The 18,541-nt window shown below is 39.0% G+C and overlaps 1 protein-coding gene across 8 annotated transcripts in view; it reads left to right on the top strand.

Annotated features, from left to right (window-relative positions):
- The first annotated feature begins 3,350 nt into the window (after positions 1 to 3,350).
- Positions 3,351 to 18,541, top strand: part of CEP295 (centrosomal protein 295) — a 56,722-nt gene continuing 41,531 nt past the window's right edge. For 4 of the 8 annotated variants that reach the window (XM_006936838.5, XM_045038599.1, XM_045038601.1 and 1 more), the window contains exons 1-5: positions 3,351 to 3,492; positions 7,708 to 7,835; positions 9,112 to 9,312; positions 15,884 to 16,008; positions 17,125 to 17,218. In XM_006936838.5, the coding sequence (XP_006936900.4) occupies positions 7,728 to 7,835; positions 9,112 to 9,312; positions 15,884 to 16,008; positions 17,125 to 17,218 (528 nt within the window). In that variant the 5' untranslated portion in view covers positions 3,351 to 3,492; positions 7,708 to 7,727. Of the gene's footprint in view, positions 3,493 to 3,538; positions 3,561 to 7,707; positions 7,836 to 9,111; positions 9,313 to 15,883; positions 16,009 to 17,124; positions 17,219 to 17,263; positions 17,286 to 18,541 lie in introns of those variants that run through there. The other 4 variants (XM_045038605.1, XM_045038603.1, XM_045038600.1 and 1 more) reach the window with 3 other exon arrangements.

Below are 18,541 nucleotides of genomic sequence, written 5' to 3'. Positions count from 1 at the left end.
AGAAATAAACTATAAATAAATAAATAAATAAATAAATAAATAAATCTACAGGCTCTTTCAATTTGCATAAAAGGGGGTGGATTTAATAGCTCCTATCAGTAAACTAGAGAATGAACTGTGTCCAGGGACTTGAACATTCAGGATTCTCTGTGTTTGAGATGAATGTCAGTCTCATTCTTTCAACTACTGCATGTTAGGAACCTCACTGGAGAAGCTCCAGTGTCATATTATTTTTGTTTTTTAAGTTTTTTATGTTTTATTTTTTATATTTGAGAGAGAGACCGAGAGACAGAGAGAGAGTAGGGAAGGGGCAGAGAGACAGAGACAGAATCGGAAGCAGGCTCCCGGCTCTGAGCTGTCAGCACAGAGCCCAACACGGGGCTTGAACTCACAAACCGTGAGATCGTGACCTGAGCCGAAGTCGGACGCTTAATTGACTGAGCCACCCAGGCGCCCCATCCAGTTTCATATTCTAAGATTAGCCCAGAGAGGAAAAAAGTCATCCCTTCTGGCTCCAGTAAGAAAAATTCCTGTGAAAGATTCTGATTGGCCTGATTTAGGTCATGTACTCATCCTTTCATCAATCCCAGTGGCAAGGGGCAGAGAGGACTGTAATTTGCCCAATCTGGGTCACTTGTCTCCCCCTGTGGCCTGGAGGGGTGGATATATACCAGAGGAGGAGAGAAAGTTGCTAGACAAAACGTAAAATAGCTGTTATATTACGTAACATGGGGATACCTCTTTGGAGTGTGCAAAATGCTCTCATGATTCCTGCCTTTTGAGTCTCACAACCAGCCTACAAAGAGGGCACGCCGAGTATTACTTAAAAAAAAATGGTGATGAATGGCATTAATTCTTTATCACTCTCTCCATTGAGAGACAGGGTTCACTTCTCTTCTCTTGAATCTGGGCTTGCCCTGTGATATTTAATAAAATACGGCTGAACTTGCAATAACTGCTTATCAGTTTTTTCTTTAAAAGGCCCTGCACGCTCCACTTTCTTTCTCTGGGAATACTCACACTTACGATGCTCCCTTTTAAACTCTGCTAGTAAGAAGTCAACCCACAGAGAATGGCCGCAAAGAGTCATACCATTCACCAGATCCAGCTGAGCCTTCCACTGACAGCCAGAGTCAACTGCCAGCCATAAAGAGTGAGCCATTGTTGGCATTCTAGGGTGGTTTGGCTGGCAACAACAGGGAACCAAAACAGAAACTAGGGCTCATTGGCTTCGTGTCCTACAGTTAGAAAGTCTCAGAGTTGTAATGCTAAACCAGATGCTCTGACTCTAAGCCCACTGGGCTTTCTTTGATTCCTAACTGCCTTCTATTGAAAACAGAACAAGCCTTAATTTAAAATCTCCGATTGCAGAATTTCTGCCCAGGATGCAGGTCGGGGAAGTGAAGCATACAATTCACTCAGCAAGCATTTAAGAAGATGTATGTGGCCAGCAACTGAACAAAATGCACTACTGGTTCTTGAAGAACTCAGAGTCTAATCAATAGAGAGGCCTATTGACAGCTCATTTCAATAAGAACTGGTAAGTGCTATGATGGGAAATGTACAGAGTACTTTTGAAAAACATGGCGGGCACTAAACCTACCCAACAGCATGAAATAATGGGCACATCTTTTGTTGGGTGTAATAGGGTATCTCTGAGTCCATGTTGAGGATGTTGAAGAATATGTTTAGAATGAAGCAACTATTCATCATGATAACTATGACAGGAAATGGAAAGGGAGGAAAAATTCTAGTATTTAGGATAAGGACATGAATTCTAGTCCTGGTTTCACCCTCCACGCACATGTGCTTTTGGCCAAGTCACTGAATTTCCCCTTCACTTCGCTTCCTTATTTGCAAAGCTGAGGTGGGATCACACTATTTACTCTCTGTGTCCTTGGACAGTTTGTTTCTCTAACTCCCTTTAAGTTTTGATGTTCCTCAGAGTTTGGTCCTTAGTTCATTGTTCTTCCCACTCTGCAAACCCTCGCCAAGTGATCTCATCCTCTGGTTATCACTCTGCTCTGGTTGTCACTCATATGGAAATGAACCCCCAGTCTATATGCTAGCCCAGCTCTGTGGGCTATCTACCTCTGTAGTCATCCACTACTGCCCATCACTAAATGTTCCACGGGCAAGTAAAGTTCAATGCGTCCAGAGCTGAGCTCGTCTCCTTGCCCACTTTAACTGACTCCCACTTCTGATTTCTCCCTTGGTTGGTGGCACCACCTATGAGATTAATTTCATTCTCAACTTTCCCCCCAACCTCGCCCATAGTCCTTTGTCAGTACTACTAACTTTGTCTCCGAAATATTTCTACAATTCATTCCTTTGTCTAGATATCCCATAAAAAGCTCAAATTCAAAATATTCAAAACTGAACTCATTGATTCCCCCTCAAATCTGCTTCTTTTCCTGAGTTCAGGCAGGATGTTATCCTTATCCACTCACTGTCTGTTGCCAAACATACACAGAACTTAGGCATCATGGTTGATTTCTCCCTCCCTTTGCTTTCCATAACCAGGTAACCACCAATTTCTGATGTTTGGCCTCGTTTGCTTCTTAAATCTACTCATTTCTCTCCATTCTCATTATGATCATCTTTCACTTCCTGTAGTAGTATCCTAAATTGATAGTTTTCAGCCTTCAGTCCCTTTGGCCTCTTCTGCACAATGATGCTGAATCTGATCATGGCAGCAACTTCCCTCTTCCCCACTCTCCATTTTCTAATTGTTTGATTTTCCGTGTTTTAACTGCAGGCTACAAAATCTAGGAGAGGGGCCATAATCCGTTTACCCTGGTCTCCCCTGCACCTACCACACTGTACCTAGCACATAATAGTTGCTCAATAAATACGAACCTGGACGCATCCCTTTTCTGATTACAGGTTATTTATAGTGAGTAAATTTGTAACATGTTCTACATGTATCGGACCTTTGGAGGCACAGAGTGTCATGATACGGTTCAGCGTTGTACAAACTGGAGGCCTTGAAGGAACGCTGTGAGACACTGCCGCATAATGTACCGAATGAATTGTGTAGGCAGTGCACAAAAGGATATATACCCCAAGCCATCTTCATAACAGGGCTTAAAACTAAAGTCCCCTCAACAATCTGGGCAAATATTTTCCCCTTTCTGGACCTCTGCCTCCTGATCTATAACATGAGCGCATTGAGACAAAGGCAGCAAACCTCAAACCCGCGGCAAGTATGAGAAATAGTGGGCCAATGCGTAGGGTTTGACGCGGGCGCGTGCGCGTGCGCGGGCTTTTCCGGCGCGGCAGTCCCGGCTGTCCTCGGGGGAGGCGGGACTAGGCCGATTCCCGCGGCTTGGCCCAGCCATTGGCGGGCTGTTTGAATGACGGAAGTGACGGGACGTCGGCGATGGCTGCCCCGCAGGCGCACAAACGGCTGTTGGGAAGCTGGTGGGCCCCTGGCGCCGGGGCCTTTTCTGTCTGAGCTGTGATTCCTGACCCCGGGTTTCTGGTTCACGGGTGAGTGACGGACGCGCCTGCTTCCCGCGGCCCGGCCGTGCAGAACTCCTTAAGCCCCGGAACTCGAGGTGTGCTCCTCCGGAAGGGGATGCCTTGAAGGCCCCGGGCCCTGCCTGGGGTCGGGCTGGCGGCGGTGAGGAGTGGGGGGACTGGAGGTGCGTCCGGACGCAGACCCGCTGCTTGCTGCGAGAGGCTGCTCCCGGGACCTTAGGCGCGTGTGGCCTTGCGCCCCCTCCCGGGGTGCTGTCGCGCGAGGTCCTTGGGCTTGCGAATCGGGGGCAGCCGGGAAGGCCTCCGCGGTTGCTGCTGTAAACGAAACGCTTTTCGGTGTGTCCTGCCCTCCCTTCCCTCGTGTCAACCGCGGACTTGGCCTGAAACCTTGTACCCGTTTGAGAACACTGCCTGGAATTGTTTCTTGCAGACAGCGTGCTCTGTTTTGGTGTCTCTCACCTTTAATTTCTCAGGTAGTAAGTCCGGCCGCAAGCTGAGCTTTTAAAACAGTGGGGGAACGTTTGAGTCTTTAATACTAAAACAGTATTGGCAGTTTCACATTCATTAAGTCATGTAATCATCAGAACAACCCTTTGGGGTAGATGCTGTGATTTCCAATATAGTTTAAGAAAACGAGACCAAAGTAACGTAAGTGACTTGGCCAGTGTCTTCCTGCGGTAAATGGCCATGATGAGTCTTGAACGCAAATCTTCTAGGGCTAGTATTTTGTGACTACAGTATGTGCCATTTAATCCTCGGGACAAATCCTTAAAAGATAAATTAGTATCATCTCTGTTACTGGATGGTATTAATACGCAGAATTTAAAAATCCATATTGATAGGAATAAATGATTTAATGAATAAGAGAAGGAGCAGGGGAAACTTCCGTACAGTAGGATTGCGATTGGTAAGTGTAGGAGGAAGAATGGAAATAGAAAATGCTTTTTGGCAAACGCCACAGTTAATGTTTCAAACAGCCGTCAGTGGTTACTCAGGAGCAAACGTATAGTAAGGAACATGATACTTACATATATAGCCTCAACTGTCTCTCCACCAGATACTTAACAGAGGAGAAGTGGAGAGACCTGGTAGACACCACCCAACCAAGTGATCAAAATTAACATCAGCAGCTGGCAGTAAGACATGTTAACACAATTTAATACACTGAGAAAGGTCGCATCATCACTTCTGCGGTGTTCTTGCCAAAAATGCATACTCTTAGTGCAACTACAAGGAAAGATTAAGTGACTCCATATCGAGGGACGTTCTACAAAATAACTGACCAGTAGTTTAAAAAAAAAAAAAAATCAAGAGGTTGAAAAGAAAGGCACAGACTGAGGAACTGTCCCAGATTAGAGGAGTCAAAGGAGGCATTACGATTTCAGCAGTGGTGAAAATGTAGTTCACCGACCTTCAGCTCCCGTATTCTGAATCCATTTGCATGGCTGCTTCTGGCCAGTGGCTGAACATGGCATGGACATTAAGGCAGGCCTATTCCTGCGACACAGGGACTTTCGCTTAAGAACTCCTCAGAGGTCTTACTGAATCAGTCTCTTTAGGCTGCATGGCGGTCATGTGCCCAAATTTCCCTCTCTCCATTAATTGTCAGGTTTGCATGGAAGTCTGTCTGAAGTGCTCCCAGCTTTTACTGGCTCCCTCCCATTTTACCTCACACAGGCATCTCCTAACAAAATCTTTGTGGGTTTAATCCTGTCTCTGTCCTCTGCTTCTTGGAGGATCCAGAGATCTACAACTGTTGAAAGCAATGGGTTGTCCTTGAATTGGGTCCTGGTTCAGAAAATGGACATTAGTGGAGTACTTGACAAAATTTGAATAAGGTCTGTAGATTAGTTAAAAGTATTGTGCGAATGTTAATTTCTTGGTTTTGGTCGTGGTGCCGTGATTGCCACTTAGAGGAGCTGGGGAAAGAGTACAGTATATGGGAATTCTACATCTGAAATTACTTACAAATAAGTTAAAAAATTAAGAAAATTATATGCAAGAGAAAAGTCACTCTATCACATCTAAGGAGGTAAAAGTAACCTATGTTTTCCTATGCTCCTGAAGCAAATAAGTTGAGAAATACTCAAAGCAATCTGAAAAAATAGTGTCACCCCCCCCCCCCCGTCTTTTGAGGTTTAACTTAGAATGAAGTATAACCATCCAAATGTAACATGTGAGGAATTTTTACATATGTATACACCTGTGTCATCATTATACAGATCAAAATACAGATCATTTCTAGCACCCTTGCAGGCTCCTTTGTGTCCCATCCTAGTCATTAACCTACAGAAAGATGACCCCTATTTTAACCTCTCTAATCATAGATTGGTCTTGCTTGTTTTTGAGTTTCATATAAATGGAATTTTGTAGTGTGTTCTCTTTTTTGTCTTTTTTCCCTTGATACATTGTGAGATTTATCAGGTTTGTATATGAATTTTCAGAGGCCTTCAGAAAAATTGTGAGGACTGAATTTAATCTTGCTCATTTTTTCTTTGTTTAGTACTTCCTTGTTCATCAGTCCCCACTCACAAAAAATACTGGTTTAAGCCAAAATTTCCTCATTCCACATGTTTTAGCATGTCAGAAAGTTAGGGGCCGTGTGGAATAAGGAAACCAGATTCTTCCTTTGGATCTGCCAACAGATCCTGTCGCTTAGGTCAAGTCCTTTAACCCAAAAGGCTTTTTGATTCTTCATTTGTAAAATGAGGAAGACAGGGTCGCCTGGGTGGCTTAGTTGGTTAAGCATCTTTAAGCGGTGGACTCTTGGGGTGCCTCAGTCGGTTACGCCTCTGACTCCCGCTCAGGTCATGATCTCGCGGTCCGTGAGTTCGAACCCCGCATTGGGCTCTGTGCTGACAACTCAGCCTGAAGCCTGCTTCAGATTCTGTGTCTCCTTCTCTCTCTGCCCCTCCCCCACTTGCACTCTGTGTCTCTGTCTCTCTCCCACTCTCTCAAAAATAAACATTTAAGGGGCCGACTCTTGATTTTAGCTCAGGTCATGATCTTGTGAGATCAAGACCCCCGCATCAGGCTCTGCACTGACATCGCAGAGCCTGCTTGGGATTCTCTCACGCTCTCTCTCTCTCTGCCCCTCCCCCGCTTGCAAAAAAAAAAATGAGGGAGACAGCACTTCACCTACTGTTATCAAGGCCCTGTGAATATCAGATGAATGGGACGCATTGGAAAAGATTTTCAAATGCAAGCCGTTATTTCTTTTTGGACTCAGAGTCCTATTAGATAACTTTAAATCCTCCCCTAGCCCAAAACAATATCCATCCATAGCATGTGCAATACTGCCTGGTAGTTATTTCTTAAATTAGTTTGAATATTAAAATAAAACGATAACCTCTGTCCTTCAGTTGTTAGGAATCTAGCTAGAAAGGGCACACTGTAATAGATGAAAAACTAGAGGAAGGTAATACCAAGACAACATTAGATTGGTCCCCATGTGAGCGTAAAGGTAATATTCATCATAGGTGAGCAAGTCAGGAATGGGGTGGTGGGTGGGTAAGGCAAAAATTGATAGAGTCTCATGAAGAAGTGGGTCATAAGCTAATTTCCGAAAGTTCTGAGTATCCATGTTATAACCTAGGGTGGAGAGTGACAACACCTGGCCAGCGGCATTAGAAGAGTAGATCTGAGAACCTAAACACCTGACTCATCCAAACAACAGAATTATGCTCAGAAATTTTTTAAATGGTTGTTGATTTTTTAAAAAATCACACCATAGTAATTATTAAAGAATTGTTGAAGGTTGATGTGATTCCATATGATACAGTGACACTTGGCGATCAAGTTATACACAGCAGACTGAGAGTTGAATCTAGGGAGCAGGAGCCTTTTACAATTACAGCAGTCTTGCTGGTTATGAACAAGTTATCAGCGTTCTCGAGTGTAACATTGTAATTGTGAAAACATTTATGCTAACACATTTTTTTAAGTCTTTGTGCTTTTTTTACATTTAAGCTACGTAAACTCTGTAAATCTTGATCAGAAGTCAGCTTCCAGATACTCTAGATAAACACACTGCTGTAATGGGGGGAAAACGTTTCCAAGTAAATGCTACATGTAAATATAAATCGACTTAGTCTATCTAAATTTTTTTTTCATATGTATATAGTCCTTTAAATATGAACTGTTAAATACATTTTAAAAATTGTTCTAATCTTTGCTACCCTATTTTAATAGACATTTTTTTTTCTTTTCTTTTTTTAAATTCAGAATCTCTAAAGTACCCAGAAATGAAAAGAAAGGTAGGGAATGCTGGCAAGCTGAGATTGAGTCCTAATGAGGAAGCTTTCGTTTTAAAGGAAGATTATGAAAGAAGACGAAAACTAAGACTGCTGCAGGTAAGATTCATTTAGAACAATGTTTCAAATTCTTTGTCTTCCCCAAATTATTAGTGGGTTTATAGTAGAGAGTTCTAAATGTTGCATTTAAAGCCCTTTTCTGGGGCGCCTGGGTGGCTCAGTCAATTGAACATCTGATTTTGGCTCAGGTCATGATCTCACAGTTTGTGGGTTTGAGCCCCGTGTTGGACTCTGTTGACAGGTCAGAGCCTGGAGCCTGCTTCGGATTCTGTGTCTCCCTTTTTCTCTGCCCCTCCCCTGCTTGTGCTCTGTCTCCATCTCTCTCTCAAAAATGAATAAACATTAAAAACATTTTGAAAAATAAAGCCCTTTTCTGGCTGTACAAGAGCCCTGGTTCTTGTGTATTAACTAGTTTTGGAAAATTCGAAAAATAGGCTGTAATAGTAAACAGATGAAGAAGAGTTTGAGGTTAGGGATTATTTGACTTGATAATTATTTGAAAATCATTCTTTAAACATTTTTTTTTTAATTTTTTTTTTTCAACGTTTATTTATTTTTGGGACAGAGAGAGACAGAGCATGAACGGGGGAGGGGCAGAGAGAGAGGGAGACACAGAATCGGAAACAGGCTCCAGGCTCTGAGCCATCAGCCCAGAGCCCGACGCGGGGCTCGAACTCACGGACCACGAGATCGTGACCTGGCTGAAGTCGGACGCTTAACCGACTGCGCCACCCAGGCGCCCCACATTTCTTAAATTATGTGTTACTGATGAGGATTCGAGTAGGAAGATTAGAATGGCTTTGAAGACTTACTGGAAAGATTATTAGCTGCTGCAACAGACTGATTAAGAAGTTGTAGATTATTCTTTTCTAGAGGTCTTCTCAGAGTAAGATATTTAAGTCCTCGCAAAGCATGTTGTAGGTGCCATTCTGTCTAGAATTGGGATGATGTACCACAAACATGGACTTCTCATCCAGCTCTGTCTGTATTCACCTGGGCTGGAAATTTTGTTGATCATCCTTACCTTTTTAACCTCTTATAGGTTATTAAAATGACCATGGTAATCCTGTTAGTGCTTAGATTGGAGAGGAGAAGATAGTAGCTAATGAGTTAGAACTTTAGAAGTAGTCTTGAGGGTTTAACTTCTTACATCACTTGGATTTTCTGCTTTCCGTAGGCCTTACCTAATATATGGATATTCAGGAAAATTGATATACCTGAGGAGAATTCATTTAAGTTCCTATTTCCAAGTGGCTTTTCAGAAAACTTGAAGTAAGCCTCTTTTCATATAATCTGTTAAATATGCATTCTTTAGGTTCGAGAACAAGAAAGGGATATCGCCTTTCAGATAAGAGAAGATATAAAACACAGAAGAAATCAGCAGTTAGCCCGTTTGGCAGAGGAACTAAGGACAGAATGGAAAGAATCACAAACTCAGAAAATAAAGAACTTGGAAAAACTGTATTTGGCAAGTTTAAGAAATATGGGAGAGGGACACCAACAAGCCAAAGAAAATGTAAGTGAACACTTACTGACCGCCTGTCTGGTAGTAGTGGTTAGAAGTAAGTTACAGTTATTCAGTGTTGTCTGGTATGAATGTTTGCACGTATAGAATTTATTTGGGGCAGCCTAAACTTATGTTTTCTACGGTCTTTTTTTTTCTTTATTTAAAGTGGTTGACATACAATATTTTATTAGTTTCAGGTGTACAACATTGTGGTTCAACAATTACCTTATGCGGTGCTCACCCTGATAAGGGTAGTTACCGTCTGTCGCCTACAGAGTTATCGCAATAGTGTTGATTATATTCTCTATGATGTATTTTTTCATTCCTATGACTTATTCTATAGTGACAAGTTTGTACCTCTTAATCCCCTTCACCTATTTTACCCATCCCCCACCTACTCACCTCTGGCAAGCACCAATTCTCTATATTGATTAGTCGGTTTCTTATTTTTTGTTTGTTCATTTGTTTTGTTTTTTTAGATTTCACATACAAGTGAAATCATAAGGTATTTGTCTTTCTCTGTCTGAATTATTTTACTTAGCACATTACCCATAGGCTTTCCATGCTGTTAGAAATGGCAAGATCTCTTTTTTTTTTTTTTATGACAGATATTCCATTGTATATATACATACACTATAGTTTCTTTATCCACTTATCTGTCAGTGGACACTTAGGCTACTTCTGTATCTTGACTATTATAATAAATCTGCAGTAAACATAGGGGTACATATATCTTTTCAAATTGGTGTTTTCATTTTCTTTGGGTAAATACCCAGCAGTAGAATTACTGGTATTTTTTATTTTTAATTTTTTGAAGAATCTCCCTGCTGTTTCCACAGTGACTGCACCAATTTACGTTTCCACCAACAGTGCGCAAGGATTCTCTTTTCTCTATATCCTCACCAGCACTTGTTATTTCTTTTTGATACTTGCCATTCTGACAGGTGTGAGGTGATACCTCATTGTGCTTTTGATTTGCATTTCTTTAATTAGTGATGTGGAGCATCTTTTCGTGTGTCTGTTGGCCAGCCGTGTGTCTTTGGAAAACTGTCTAAGTCCTCTGCATATTTTTAAATTGGATTATTTGATTTTTGTTGTTTTGGGTTGTATAAGTACCTTATATAGTTGAGATTAATGCCTTATCTGATATATCATTTATCGGTATCTTCTCCCATTCAGTAGATTACCTTTTCGTTTTTTGATGGTTTCCTTCACTGTGAAAAAGCTTTTTAGTTTGATGTAGTCCAGTTGCTTATTTTTGCTTTTGTTTTCCTTGCCTAAGGAAACATATCCAGCAAAATAATGCTGAGGCGGATTTCCAAGAGATTACTACTTATGTTTTCTTTCAGGAATTTAATGGTTTCAGGTCTTACATTTAGGTCTTTAATCCATTTGGGGTTAATTTTTGTATCTGGTGCAAGAAAGTGGTCCCGTTTTAATCTTTTGCATGTGGCAGTCCAATTTCCAACACTATTGAAGAGACTGTCTTTTCTCCATTGTATATTCTTGTTTACTTTGTCACAGATTAATTGACCATATAAACATGGGTTTATTTCTGTGTTCTGTATTCTGTTCCATTGATCTGTGTGTGTGTGTTTGTGTCACTACCATACTGTATTGATTACTATAGTTTTGTAATACAGTTTGAAATCAGCAAGTGTGATGCCTCCAGGTTCCTTCTTCTTTCTTAAGATTGCTTTGGCTATTTGGAGTCTTTGTGATTCTGTACAAATTTTAGAATTATTTGTTCTAGTTCTGTGGAAAATATTGTTGGTATTTTGATAGGGATTGCATTGACTCTGTAGATTGCTTTGGGTAGTTTGGACATTTTAACAATATTAATTTTTCCAGTTCTTGAACATTGTATACCTTTCCATTTATTTGTGTCATCTTCAGTTTCTTTCATTGGTGTTTTATAATTTTCAGAGTATAATTCTCTTCACGCCTTGGTTACATTTATTCCTGGGTATTTTATTCTTTGTGATATAATTGTAAATGGGATTGTTTTCCTAATTTCTTTTTGTCCTACTTTGTTATTAAGGTACAGAAATGCAACAGAATTGTGTATATTAATTGTATATCCTGCAGCTTTACTGAATTCATTTATTTTAATAGTTTTTTGGTGGAGTCTTTAGGGTTTTCTATATGTAAAATCATGTCATCTGCAAATACTGACAGTTTACCTGTTCCTTTCCAGTTTGGATGCCTTTTATCTCTTGTGTGATTTCTTGGCTAGGAATTCCAGTACTGTGTTGAATAAAAGAGTAGCCATCCTTGTTTCTGATCTTAGAGGAAGCGCTTTCGAACTTTTCACCATGGAATATGATGTTAGTTGTGGGTTTCTCATAAATCGCCTTTTGTTATGTTGAGATATGTTCCCTGTGAACCCATTTTGTTGAGAGTTTTTGTCATGAATAGATGTTGAATTTTGTCAAATGCTTTTCCTACCTCTGTTGAAATTGATCATATGGTCTTTATTCTTCATTTTGTTAATGTGCTGTATTATAGTAATTGAGTTGTACTTTTTGAACATCCTTCATTCCTGGTATAAGTCCTGTTTGATCATGGTAAATAATTCTTTTAATGTATTGTTGAATTCAATTTGCTAATATTTTGTTGAGGATTTTTGCATCTATGTTGATGAGGGATTTGGGCCTATGATTTTTCTTTTCCTGTAGCTTCTATCTGGTTGTGGTACAGGGTTATGCTGGCCTTATAGAATGCATTTGGAAGCATTCCTCCCTCTTCTATTTTATGGAATAGTTTGAGAATGGTAAGTATTAATTCTTTTTTAAATGTTTGGTAGAAATTCACCAGAAGCCATCTAGTCCTGGACTTCTATTTTGGGGGAGTTGTTTTTTTTTTTATTATTAATTCAACTTTAATGTTCGTAACCAGTCTGCTCATGTTTTCTCTTTCTTCCTGATTCAGTCTTGGAAGATTGTTTCTGGGAATTTATCCAATTTTTTCTAAGTTGTCCATTTTGTTGGTGTATAATTTTTCATAGTAGTCTTTTCTAATTCTTTGTTTTTCTGTGGTGTAAGTTGTCTTTCAGATTTTATGTACTTAAATGCTCTTTCTTTTTTCTTGATGAGTCTGGCTAAATGTTTCTCAATTATATTTATCTTTTCAAAGAACCGGCTTAGTTTCATTGATCTTTTTTTTAAATCTCTATTTCATTTATTTCCACTCTGATCTCTATGTCCTTATTTTTACTAACATTTGGCTTTGCTGCTTCTTGTTTTTTAGTTCCTTTAGGTATAAGATTGGTTGTTTATTTGATATTTTTCTTGTTTCTTGAGAGAGGCCTGTATTGCTTTTAACTTCCGTCTTAGAACTGCTTTTGCTGCATCTCAGAGAATTTGTGTTTCCATTTTCATTTTTCTCTATTTTTTTATTTCCTCTTTGACTTTTTCATTGACCCATCTGTTGATTATCTTTAGTGTGGTTGTTTTTTTTTTTTTTTTTTCTTACCCCCAGTTTTTTTCTTGTAATTGATTTCTAGTTCCATACTGTTGTGGTCAGAAAGGTGCTTGATATGATTTCACTTCTTAAATTTAATGAGACATGTTTTGTGGCCTAACATGTGATCTATCCTGGTGGATGTTCCATATGAACTTGAAAAGAATGTGTATTCTGCATTGTTTTTGGTTTTTTGTTTTTTTTAGATAGAATGTTTTCTCTCTATATTTTAAGTCCATCTGTCTGGATGATCTATCTGTGTATGTAAGTGGCTGTTAATATTTACTTTATATATTTATATGTTCCTATGTTGGGTGCATATATATTTACAGTTGTTATAGCCTCTTTTCATTATGTAATGCCTTTCTTTGTTTCTTGGTATAGTCTTTGTTTTCAAGTCTGTTTGTCTGATAAAAGTATTGTTACCTGGCTTTTTTTCCCTTTTTCTTCCATTTGTATAGAATGTCTTCTTCCAGCCTTAACTTTCAGTCTGTATGTGTCTTTAGATCTGAAGTGGGTCTCTTGTAGGCAGCATGTAAATGGGTCATAGTTTTTATCCATTCACCTCATGTCTTTTTTTTTTTATTATGTTTATTTATTTTGAGAGAGCGTGAGCGGGGGAGGGGCAGAGAGAAAGGGAGACAATCTGAAGCAGGCTCCAGGCTCTGAGCTGTCATCACAGAGGGGCTCCAACCCATAAGTTTTGAGGTCGTGACCTGAGCCAAAGTCAGATGCTCAACTGACTGAGCCAGGCGCCCCAGCACCCCATGTCTTTTTGATTGGAACATTTAGTTCATTTACATTTAAAGTAATTATTGACAGGTATGTACTTATTGCCATTTTGTTATTTTCTGGTTATTTTTTGTGGTTTTTTTCTGTGTTCCTTTCTTCCTCTCTTGCTCTCTTTGTGTCTTGATGACTTTCTTTAGTGTTATGTTTGGATTTGTTTCTATTTTGTGTGTCTATTATAGGTTTTTGGGTTTTGGTTATGAGGTTCATATATAGTATTCTGTATATATAGCAGTCTATATTAAGTTGATGGTTGCTTAAGTTCAAACATTCTAAAAACACTAAATTTGTACTCCCCCTTTTACATTTTATGTGTGGTATAATATTTTACGTTGTTTTATTTCATGTGTCCCTTAACTAATTATTGTAGATATAATTGATTTTATTACTTTTATCCCGTAACCTTCATACTAGCTTTATAAGTGATCAACCAGTGGAATTTTTTCCTTTCATAGTTTTCTTGCTTCTAGTTATGGCTTTTTCTTTTCCACTTAAAGAAATCTCTCCAACATTTCTTGTAAGGCTGGTTTAAAGGTGATGATTTAATTGTTGATGTTTTAATTGTGTATCTTGGTGTGAGCCTCCTTGGTTTCATGTTGTTAGGTCCTCTGTGTGCTTCCTGGACCTGGAAATCTGTTTATCTCCCTAGGTTAGGAAAGTTTTCAGCTATTGTTTGTTCAAATGTGTTTTTCTGTTGCCCTTTATTCTCCTCTGGGACCCCTGTAATGTGAATGTTATTATGCTTGAAGGTATCTTGGGTCCCTTAACCTATCCTCATTATTTTTATTATTATTCATTTTTATTTTTGCTGTTTAGCTTGGGTGCTTTCCGCTACCCTTTTTTCCAGCCAACTGATTCATTCTTCTGCATCCTTTCATTTGCTGTTGATTCCCTCTAGTGTATTTTTCTTTTTCTTTTTAAGTTCATTTATTTTTAGAGAGAGAACATGAGTGCAGGAGAAGGGCAGAGAGAGGGAGAGACAGAATCCTAATCAGGCTCTGCTGTGTCAGCAAGGAGCCATGCACAGGGCTTAAACTCCCAAACTGTGAGATCATGACCTGAACCGAAATCATCTTCACCAACAGACACCCAGGTGCCCTGTGGTTGGTTCTTTTTTATATTTTCTATCTCTTTTTTAAGTTCTCACTGAATTCATCTACTCTTAAATTTGGTGAGCTTCCTCCTCACCATTACTTTGAACCCTTTACCAGCTATATTGCCTGTCTCCATTTTGTTTAGTTTTTTTTTTTTTTCTTTCTGTGGTTTTGCTTGTTCCTTTTATTTAGAACATATTTCTCCATCTCCTTCTTTTGTCTGACTTTCTGTGTATGTTTCTGGGAATTAAGTGGAACAATTCCCTCTCCTGGTCTTGAGGGAGTGGCCTTATGTAGGAATGTCCCCAGAGTAGACTGAGTGTGCCCAGCAGCTATTGCTGGCCAGCTGGAGCTGGTGTGGTCATAGCCCAGGGGCCTGATGCGCTGTACTGCAGGGCCGCCCTGGCACGAAGACTGAACTGGAGCAGGCTGGGGTTCCTGGGGTGCTCCATGCTGGGGCTGCCCCAGCAGATCTGCCTCAATTTTTTATATATTAGTATAATTTAATAATCCTGCTAGATGCATTTCCTAATAAGAATCACTTATTAGGAAAGTAAAATCTGTCTTTAACATATGATGTTTAAATTGGAAGTATTCTCTTCCAGTACTTATTTATCTGGGTAAATAAAATAACCTTCTGAATCAGAAGTTGTTTGTTGCAAGCATTTTGGACAGATTTCATTGGGCTGAATGCAGATTTCCCATTTATGATTCTTCATACCTCTAGAACATGTATAGTGGAATATGTATACACTTGGATTTCATTCACAAACAGTAACAGTTCTTTGATGACTTTCAGAAAGACAAAGTAGAACGTAGTATTTAAGACTATTCCCAAGCCATGTGTTGTTTATGGTGATTTATGGTTGGAAAATACTAGATTGTGGTCCCAGATACAGTCGCACAAAATAACCAACCTGGTTCCAAAGAAGGAAGGTCTTTGATATCGAACAATTAGTGAAGAAAATAAACATCCTTGAAGTATGTGACAATGATATGTGGTCCTTGGTCCCTGAGATTAGTCTGTTTTTAGTAATAGCCTTAGGATTGTGACATCTGATTTTTGTAGTTTTATTTATGCCACCGTTAACTTTGTGCTTTAAGTGCAGTGTTTCCTAAATCTCAGTCATTTGAATACCTTTGTGATTTTTGCCCTGGCTGGCGAACCACCCATATTATTTGTTTGGCATGTTAATCTTGTTTAACATAACATTTTAAGTTATATATATTTTTAGGAACCTGATTTGAATTCTCTGGCACAGCGGGCAGCAGAAAGAAAAAGAAAAGCAGAAATGAGACATAAAGAGGCTCTGAAATTACAGAAAAATCAAAAAGAAGAACTAATGAAACAAAAAACCTGGTAAAATAATAATGATTTTTACCATATTTTCCACCGAAACCGATAGGGCTAGAAGTAGAGAATACATCGGATACTATTTTTTTTTTTTTTTTTTTTTTTTTTCCAACGTTTATTTATTTTTGGGACAGAGAGAGACAGAGCATGAACAGGGGAGGGGCAGAGAGAGAGGGAGACACAGAATTGGAAACAGGCTCCAGGCTCTGAGCCATCAGCCCAGAGCCCGACGCGGGGCTCGAACTCCCGGACTGCGAAGATCGTGACCTGGCTGAAGTCGGACGCTTAACCGACTGCGCCACCCAGGCGCCCCCATCGGATACTATTTAAACAGATATTAAATATAAGTCATGTGGTATATCAATTGATTTGTTCAACTTGTTTAAAAATAATGCCTTGGGGGACTCCTGGGTGGCTGAGTCGGTTAAGCGTCCAGCTTGTGATCTTAGCTCAGGTCTTGATCTCAGGGTTGTGAGTTCAAGCCCCATGTTGGGCTCCATGCTGGTTGTGAAGTCTACTTAAAAATAAAATGAAATAAAAATAATGCGGTGGGGGTTTGGTTTGCCTAGGTGAGCAAATTAACAAATGAGCTTTCTCTTCTAGTATGACTTTAGCAATTCCTTAGTTTCTGGAAAAATGTATGGCTAGTTCAGAATGAATGTCCCCCCAAATCTGTCTGCCTCCGATATAAAAAAAAGAAAAATCAGTGCAGTTAAGAGCATGGAAAGAGACTCAGACTATTGACAAATCATTTAATGTGTATTTTTGCATGTTTTAAAAGTGATGGAGCCTCTTACTAGTCAACAGTGCTCATTTTATACAGTGGCCCACCTTTATCAACATTTCTCGTTTTTTTACTCTAAATCATTGTAAATTAAGAAACATTAGTTTGTTGGGTCAGTTTCAGCGTAGGGCTTTATGTCTTTAGCTACACCCCTTTTACTTGTAAACATGTTCTTACATGTCCGTTGTGTAGAGACTTTTTATTAAACGGCATATTGAGCCTGTGGGATCCAACTGGAGGATTTCTTGAGATCCTCTGCCTTTTATATTTTAGACCGTAAAGGTTGTGCTATAATATTACCTGGGAGATTAATTAGGACATCTCTTGTTTTTTTCAAGGCATATAACAGCTCGAAAGGAAGCATTACTTGTGGAAAAAGAGAGATCTGCCAAAATTACAAGTCTGCCACCACCACCTCCAGCTCTTTTTGAGGTGAATTACTTTGAGTGTTGAGAAGAACTGACTTATAATAATTCTTTATTATTAGAATTCAATGCAGGTCAGAATTTCATTTGTTTAAACTTAATTTTTAAATTTGCAGGTAACACACGTCTAGAGTATTTAAAAATAATCCTAGATACTTTTTTACCCCTTCTTTAGTATATACCTCTGATGTATAAGGATTTTTTTTTTTAAGCACAGTACTAATATTCGTGATATCTAATACCCAGTCTGTATTCAATTTTCGCAGTTGTCTATTTTTTTTTAGTTGTTTCAAAAGCTATGTTTTTGATTTTTAAAAAACTATAAATGGTTTGGTCTTTTTTAAAAATGCCCTTTATTTGTTGGGGGGAAAAAAACTGGATTACTTACCCTGCCAACTTTTTACATTCACGATTTGGGCACTGTAAATGGTTAGCCTCTTAGAGGTAAAGAAGTTTGGTTTAGATAAATTAATAAATTTGCACGAGATTACATAAAGTGGATGAGAGATGTCTATTTCTCTGTGGGAGTAATATGTGTGCTTTTGTGATTTGGAACTTATTTTAGAAAAGACAAAGTAGAAATTAATTTTAAAAGGTATTGGTTCTTTTGTTTTACAGTAGTTTGTTGTAGTTATTGAAATGGCTGTTTGGATGATTATCACAATTACATAGTTATTTTTATCTAAAAAGTAGAAATTAAAAAACCATTACATACAGGGCTATCTAATTTCATTGCATATACAAGTATATCTTATGTAGGTAAGATCAGCAGAGGTACCAGATGTTGGCCTCTTAAGGCTTTGATTTTGTCAGCCTTCCTGCTTTTATGTGGAGCCATCTGCCATGTGACATTTGATCCAAAAGATTCAAATGGGAGCATTTCAGATTTCGCTCACTCCCTCAAGTACCGTCTCCCTCAGTACCTCGTTAAAACACAAGCAGTATTTTATCCATGATGCCTTTTGATTACTTTTATTGTAATACCTGATGTTCTAACAAGTCAGGGTCAAATACTTACAAAAAGCAAACAAAGCATTATCTGTGTAAGTGATTTGGCAAATAGGGATTGTATGCAAATGTGTAGTTGTACTTTTCCCCCCAACTTTTTATTACGAAAAATTTCAAAATACAGAGAAGTTAAAAGGCAAGTACAGTACAATGAATAGCTGTTTACACCTATATGTGTGTATAGATTTCAAAGAGTTGTGTGTATAAATGCGTACATTTGAATATAAATTGTAGCATATTTTATGCTTGTTATAAGAATAAGGACATTCTCTTATGCAATGACAGTATCACACTAAGGAAATTAATATTGATTTTTTATACC

Source organism: Felis catus, chromosome D1 (assembly GCF_018350175.1).
Source record: "Felis catus isolate Fca126 chromosome D1, F.catus_Fca126_mat1.0, whole genome shotgun sequence".
NCBI classification, from domain to species: Eukaryota; Metazoa; Chordata; class Mammalia; order Carnivora; family Felidae; genus Felis; species Felis catus.
The sequence above is the reverse complement of the archived record's forward strand: the minus strand, read 5'-3'. Positions and strand labels throughout refer to the sequence as shown.